The 7,746-nt window shown below is 39.7% G+C and overlaps 1 protein-coding gene across 1 annotated transcript; it reads left to right on the top strand.

Moving 5' to 3' along the window:
* LOC104736846 (30S ribosomal protein S1, chloroplastic) lies at nucleotides 632-2,843 on the top strand. Its single transcript, XM_010456914.2, has 7 exons — nucleotides 632-1,022; nucleotides 1,148-1,423; nucleotides 1,502-1,582; nucleotides 1,690-1,971; nucleotides 2,043-2,153; nucleotides 2,235-2,321; nucleotides 2,574-2,843. Exons 1-7 carry the CDS (start codon nucleotides 720-722, stop codon nucleotides 2,682-2,684), a joined length of 1,251 nt encoding a protein of 416 aa, XP_010455216.1. The 5' UTR covers nucleotides 632-719; the 3' UTR covers nucleotides 2,685-2,843.

Below are 7,746 nucleotides of genomic sequence, written 5' to 3'. Positions count from 1 at the left end.
AATTGAACCACCAGTATCACCTCCCAAAACTTTTGACTACCACTCTTTTGATATGCATTATACAACTTGCATCTCACGAGATGATTCTTCATGGAGCTTGTACCATGTAACTTACTATCACAACCAATCTCTTGGTTACAATACTGAGAATAACTGAAACCTTCAACATCATTTTTCTCAAAAAAATGTTGCCAAACCTCAGCCCTATGAACATGCTTCTTCTTCTTCTATTGCTATATTAGGAGGACCAGTACATTTTGATCGTGATGTAGTTGTTCTTTTCTTTCCCATATAAAGATTTTGTTTGTCTAAATTCATCTTCTTCACCCAAAACAGTGTTTTCATCTGATACCGACATCTACAAGAACAAGACATTATAAAGCAATTAAACCATACTCAAATGCACATATCCAGACCCAATTGCACAATCTCTCAGTTTTCAAGACCAATATGTAAATGTTTGGGTTTAGACTCGAAATCTAAGGTTAGAGTTTGCCAGGTTTTCTAACGTCACGCTGTTTAGATAACTAAAAGACGGCATGTAGTTAAATCCAAATCATGCTGTTTAGATGACTAAAAGACGACACGTAGTTTCAATCCAGATCATCATCTCTAATTGTTTTTGTATCTTCCCTTATCTAAAACCCAACGATAAAACGCAGGAGCCATAGAAGAAGAAGAGATAAAAAGTTATCTCGGTGAGTGAGTGAGACTCAACAATGGCGTCTTTGGTTCAGCAATTCACGGGGTTGAGGTGTTCTCCACTCTCTTCCTCTTCTAGGTTATCGAGGAGAGCTTCCAAGAACTTTCCGCAGAACAAATCCACCTCCGTTTCTCCGACTATTGTCGCCGCTGTAGCGATGTCAAGCGGTCAAACAAAAGAGCGTCTCGAGCTGAAGAAGATGTTCGAAGATGCTTATGAACGGTGCAGAACTGCTCCTATGGAAGGTGTTGCTTTCACTGTCGATGATTTCGCAGCTGCTATTGAACAATACGACTTCAATTCCGAAATCGGCACTAGGGTTGGTCTAATCTCTTTTTCTTACTTTTTTTGTTTTTATTAAAAAAATTCGCCTTGTGTTATATATGAAAATGTTGGTTCTGTAGAATTTGCGTATCTCATTTGTGGTCAATGATGTTGTGTTAGGTAAAAGGAACAGTGTTCAAGACTGATGCAAATGGTGCATTAGTTGACATTTCTGCAAAATCATCGGCTTACTTGTCAGTAGAACAAGCGTGCATACATAGAATTAAGCATGTGGAAGAAGCCGGTATTGTCCCTGGTATGGTGGAAGAGTTTGTCATCATTGGTGAAAATGAAAGTGATGACAGTTTGCTATTGAGCTTAAGGAATATTCAATACGAACTTGCTTGGGAACGATGCAGGCAGCTTCAGGCTGAGGATGTTATTGTCAAGGCTAAGGTACGTTTGTATCCTACTTTTGCTACTCTTGTTGTTTCTTTTTTTGTTTTAATCTTAGCAATTGGATTATATGCCTAGGTTATTGGTGCCAACAAAGGTGGATTGGTCGCTCTTGTGGAAGGTCTTCGTGGATTTGTGCCATTTTCTCAGATTTCATCGGTTAGTATTGTCTCACAACTGTTAAGACAAAACACGGATTCTTTGTTGATTTTAAGACAACAAACACAACCTGATATGTTTTTTTCTACATTTTTTTGTTTGGCCAGAAAGCAGCAGCTGAAGAGCTTCTTGAAAAAGAAATACCTCTTAAGTTTGTGGAGGTTGATGAGGAACAAACAAAGCTAGTCCTCAGCAACCGTAAAGCTGTAGCAGACAGCCAGGCTCAGCTTGGAATTGGGTCTGTGGTCCTTGGAGTTGTTCAGAGCTTGAAACCATATGGTGCCTTCATTGACATTGGTGGAATAAACGGGCTTCTTCATGTCAGTCAGATCAGTCATGACCGTGTCTCAGATATCGCAACTGTTCTTCAGCCTGGTGACACATTGAAGGTCCTCTACTGATATTCTTAAGATTTTTGTTTCAGATGTTAAAACAACAGTCCCTAACTTATAATGTATAGGTTATGATATTGAGCCATGACCGTGACAGAGGAAGAGTAAGTCTCTCCACAAAGAAGCTGGAGCCAACACCTGGTGATATGATTCGCAACCCAAAACTTGTTTTTGAGAAGGTAACTCTTATTTTCATTGATATACTTTCCCGATTTTTCTCTTTTGTCTCAATCATTGCGACACTTTCCTCCTCTCCCAAGGCTGAGGAGATGGCTCAGACATTCAGACAGAGAATCGCGCAAGCAGAAGCTATGGCTCGTGCTGACATGCTTCGTTTCCAACCGGAGGTATTAGTACCCACTTCTCTGATCTTGTTTATCCATTCTTATTGATTTCTTATTGCAATCAAGCTCTAAAGATTGGCGTACATGTTTAGTATCTAAGATACTTTTCATTTTATCTTATCACCACAACTGAGTTATTGGATTTCGAAAATTATGCTGTTCTTTTCGATATGTTGATTTGTTTAACCGAAGATAATCATAGAAGCTTTAAGGTCGTGGAGGATAATAAATTCATGGTTTTGTGTGTTTAAGCAGAGCGGACTGACACTGAGTTCTGACGGGATACTAGGACCACTCGGATCTGAGTTACCGGATGATGGCGTGGATCTAACTGTCGACGACATCCCTTCTGCAGTTGATCTTTAGATTCTGAAGCTTTAGTGTACTTTTTGATACACAAAAACACCTCCTTGAGCTCATATGTAGTTTACTCTGACAAGTGACAAGACATTGTCCCGTGTGTATGTTTTCTTTTGTAATCGATATATTATATTCTATCACAACAACGTCAAGAAATTAGCAAAAGGCTTGGCCCAAGACCAAACAGAGGTGTGAGGACGCGGCTTATGCCTGAAAGCATCAATCTCAAAGAAACAGAATTGTTAAATATTTAGAAGTAATTAATAAGAATTTAACTATAAGTCTACTATTGGATATGACTTGAATTAGATTGGGCATATCAATTTAGGTCCAATCAGATTAGGATTAAGTAGGGTTTTATCTACCTATATATACTCTTGTTAATCTAGCTTTTATGTTGATGTTCATATATTTTACCCTGTTTTCCTTTAATATATTCACATCTTTTGCATCTTTTGCTATCCATTTTGACCATTATTGCATAGCTTTAGGACTGTTCTTGCATTAGAGTTTAGTTGCATTGCATTTGCATCTTTTCATGCATAAACAGGTGATTTTGGAGCTTAAGAAGCATGGAAGCAATGCTGACGAGAAGTGAAGCAACATGAGGAGAAAGCAAGAGAGCTAAGGCTGAAGAACCAAGGTCCGGAGTCCAACTCGACTGCCCACTCGACCAGACACTCGACCGTGTGCTGAGAGGGACTCGACCGAGTGGGAGGAGCACAAGAGGAGCCAACTCGACCGGTCACTCGACCGAGCACCAGGTCGAGTTGGTCGAGCCGCCTGGCTATTTTGTCTTTTAGCGTTTTTAGGGCTTCCACTACTTTTTCTATATAAGGGCTTGTACCTGCAGCCACCAAAGGAGTCTAGCTTTTGAGAGAGTCAAAAACCTAGTTTTTACCTTTTTGGGAATTATTCCTTTTGCTCTTTTATATTTTAGATCTTGTACTTCCTTGAAGGAGAAAAAAAACAAAGAATTCTTGGATTTTGTTGGTTCCATAACTTTCAAGATATTAAGAATTCGTGTTTGATTCCTTCTTCAATATTGTAGATCTTTGCTTTATCTATCTAATCATGCAAGTTTCATCATTTTCTGGGTTTATGACTTTGATGTTCATCATGTGTTCTTGTGAGTAGTTGCTTAGGATCTTGAGGATGGGTTAGGCTGGGCTGTGTTTGAGGTTTGTTTGATTTGGTCAAGCTTGATTGTTGTAGATCTCTTCTAGGCTAGATGTTCTTAATGCTGATCCTATATCTGAGAGGGTAGGATCTGATTTCAAGCCTCTTAGCATCACACCAATGTCTAAGGAGCATAGATAAGGCTAGATCTAGAGACTATCATTAGGCTTGCTAAGAGATTAGAAGTCTTGTTTGATTTTTGACATATTGCTTAATGCCTGCTTGTGTAGATTCTTTACTTTGTGAGAACAAGTCTAGAGATGCATGAGTTTGATTGTTTCTTGCCATGAGAGTGGATTAAACATGTCTTAGAAATATATGTCTAGAGATTAGCTCAAGTTGTTTGAGATTTGTTGACCAAGTTAGATGACCTCAATCATAGTCCAGCCCATGAATCCCTCCTCAAGACCTTCCTTGTTTATTGATTTCTTAGCTTAAATCCTGTTGTTTGATCGTTGTTTGATTCGTTTTGGTATTGCTCTGTTTTTCTTGTGTTGCTCTGTTTTGCGTATTTGTCCAGCTCGACCCTGCACTCGATCTACACTCGATCGAGTGCTTGCTCGAGTTCCAACCCAGAACTTGTGTTTATGATTTATGTTTGTCATGTTTCATCCTAGTTGCATTTCTGTTGCATTCATTTAGTATCTTGTTCATTACTTACCTTGCATTAGTTCAATACTTGCATTTCCATAGTTTCTATTTCTGTTTGTCATAATCATTCTGTTCCATTTGCATTTAGCTCCTAGTTCTTGTAGTTTTACTTTCTGCACTTTCCATTTCATCATAGGATTGTTAGTGACAAACAACCTTTACATCTGGCTTGACTTAGACTCCTATGCACATCTTGATTGTTCACAAACACTGAGATTGGATTGACACCTCTTATACTACAACTGCATAAGGGGAATTGAAACACCCTGCCATCCATTCATTCATAAGTCATCATTCCATACATCATTCAACCACCATACAAAAATATGAGTTTCAATTTGGCGTTGTTGCCCATTTGAGTGTTTATTTGTGACAATTAGGGTCATTATTAGTCTAAGATTAAGTTCTATTGCTACCTTGATCACTACTAATCTCGATTCTTCTTCTGCTTGTCTGTGTTGAGTTTCAGGTACCAACTCGACCATCAACTCGAGCTAGCACTTGACCGAGTGCTGATCGAGTACCTGATCGAGTCACAACCCGAATACATTTGTCTTCTCATCTCAGACAGCCTGACCTTCAACTCGAGCTTGTGCTCGACCGAGTACTTGTTCGAGTCAGTAATGATGTACCACAACAGTATGTTTAATTACATACCCATGCAACATCAACCAGTATATCATGCTGAATTGTATCCCTCTCCATGGTCCCAGACCTCACAAGCTCAAGAACCTGACTTAAGAGCTATGATGCAACAAATGTTGCTTGGGCAAGCCACTAAGCAGATTGAGGAAGCAAGGCAGTTTGCTGAGCTGCACCAAACGTTAAATTCTTATTCTACTGGACTGAATAACCAGTTGGAGAGACTGAGCTCTACAATCACGAACATGGAGAGTTGCATGGCTTCTACTTCCTCTCCTACACCAAACCAACTTCAACACCCAAGGGAATGCACTGCTAAGGCCATTCATCTCAATGAGGCAGTTGTCACTGAGGACAGTGAAGTTAAAACTGGGGAGGATTGGTCAGTTCTTGAAGCTCAAAGTGAACATTGTGCAAAACAAGCTGAAGTTGGCAAAAGAACTCGACCCCCCACTCGAACACACACACGATCGAGTGACTGATCGAGTTTCCAGTCGAGTTGATGTCCCAGAAGCTGTTAAGCCTGCTAAGTACATTCCTCCTGCTTATAAACCACCTCTACCATTCCCAGGACGTTTCAAAGCACAAAAGCTGAAAGAACTCAGAGAAATTATTGAGAAAAGGGAAAAGTTGGCTTTGCAACAAGAGAAGGAGTTAGCTTTACAACAAGGGGAAGTCATTGAGAAGGAAGAAGTCATGGCTTTGAAGGAAGAGGTTGTGATTGAAAAGAAGGAAGTGAGGGCCATTCAACAGGAGGTTGTCATTGAAGAGAAGGAAGAGGAGAGAGGACCAGCTTTGGAACAATATGCCCCATATCCTCTCTACAAAGGCATGTTACTTGACATATCCAAGCAGAAAGCTCAGAATCAAAACAGGAGAGATCAAGAAGAGATTGGGACAGCTATTGTACCAACAAAACTTGAAGATCCAGGTCCATTCAATCTACCTTGCTCCATCAGCTACCTTCACTTCAACAAATGCTTGTGTGATCTTAGAGCATCTGTTAGTGTCATGCCCTACTTTATAGCAGAAAAGCTTGGACACACTGAATTCAAGCCAAGCAATCTCTACATAAGTCTAGCTGATGGTTCACACAAAGATGTAGTTGGTAAATTGGAGAGCCTCCTAGTCAAGATAGGCAAGGCAAGAATTCCCACTGATTTCATCATAATAAAGATGGATAAGGAGGTAGAGGATCCAATCTTGCTTGGGAGACCATTCCTTGCCACAGCAGGAGCAATCATTGATGTTAAGGAGGGGCTGATAAGGTTGAACATATCTGAAGGTTTGACCATGAACTTTGATATTACAAATCCATCTAACCTACCAACCATTGGAGGTCAACCATTTAAGATTGAAGATAAGGCTGATTTTGGGGTTTTGAGAGAAGAAAAGACTTCAATAGCTAAGGTCACATCTCATGAGGAATCAGTTCAACATCTTAAGGGTTCAGTTCAAGAGCTGACTGATCTGGTGAAGGATCTTCAAGTTCAGCTCAACAAGAGGTCTTTGAGGAAGGCAAGACTAAGACTCAAGTTTAAGAAGAAGCAAAGCTCAAATGTTAAGGAGGTAGTGATCAAGAAACAGCACCAAGGTTATCAAATAGAACCAGGGGTGATTTCATCACCTCCTTGGAATCCAAACCAAGCCTGAACAGGCATCAAAAGTCAAGCTTAGTGACTCTAAACAAGCTCACTAGGGAGGAAGTCCCTAAGGTATCCATGTACATATTGTTTAAGGTTTTTGGTATTTTGATTTTTGTTTTGGTATTTTCATGATCAGGGAAGCAAGGGAGGCCAGATAGAAGAGGAAAAGAAGACTCAGCAGCCAGCTCGACCCCCCACTCGACCAGGCACTCGACCGAGTACCAGTCGATGGCCATAATCGAGTTGCCCCAGTCTCCTCTTCCAAATCAACAAGACCCCAACTACACTTTTGACAGCATGCAAGAGGATGTGGACAATTTCTTCTCCAATACTTGAGGTACCACTATCACCTTCCCTTGTAAATACCATTGCATTTCATATTATGTTTTGTTTTTGATCTTGAATCCTCTTACAAATTTCTTTCACACAGAGGACTGTGTGATTTAAGTTTGGGGGAGGGTTTGAGATAGCATTTGATATTGTGTTTCGTGTTCTTATTTCAAATTTTTAGCATCATCATGTTAGTATTTGCATTAGGGATCTATGATAAGCTTTGCCTTGTTAGCTTGTTTATTCACTAGACTAGGATCAATGCCCAAGTTAATAGTACTTTGATGCTAGTTGAGTGGTTAGAAGCATAAGATTGAACCAAGCCTTGAATTCCTGCATTGTATTTGGTCTAAATTGAAGCATGTTGTGATTTGATGCCATTTCCTACTTATAAAAACTTAATATTGACTGTTAAATATCAATGTGTGCATTGCTTTAAACTCATGGATACCATATACATATTTGGATCATCTTTCTCCTTTTTACCACTCTTGTTGATCCAAGTAGCTGATTGAATCATTAAAATCAGTTTCCAATACCCTTAACCAACCCTTCTTTCAAGCCATGTTTATTCTTGAGTGTGTAAGGCCTATTTTGGGATTGAGCTTGGTAGAAAGTGT

This window comes from Camelina sativa, chromosome 13 (genome assembly GCF_000633955.1).
Source record: "Camelina sativa cultivar DH55 chromosome 13, Cs, whole genome shotgun sequence".
Taxonomy (NCBI): domain Eukaryota; kingdom Viridiplantae; phylum Streptophyta; class Magnoliopsida; order Brassicales; family Brassicaceae; genus Camelina; species Camelina sativa.
The sequence above is the reverse complement of the archived record's forward strand: the minus strand, read 5'-3'. Positions and strand labels throughout refer to the sequence as shown.

Bases quoted from the DNA above. Each gene is read 5' to 3' on its own strand.
- LOC104736846 (XM_010456914.2), top strand. From the start codon at position 720: ATGGCGTCTTTGGTTCAGCAATTCACGGGGTTGAGGTGTTCTCCACTC. The intron at 1,424-1,501 runs GTACGTTTGTAT...TTATATGCCTAG, and splicing joins ATGTTATTGTCAAGGCTAAG to GTTATTGGTGCCAACAAAGG. The intron at 2,154-2,234 runs GTAACTCTTATT...TCCTCTCCCAAG, and splicing joins CAAAACTTGTTTTTGAGAAG to GCTGAGGAGATGGCTCAGAC.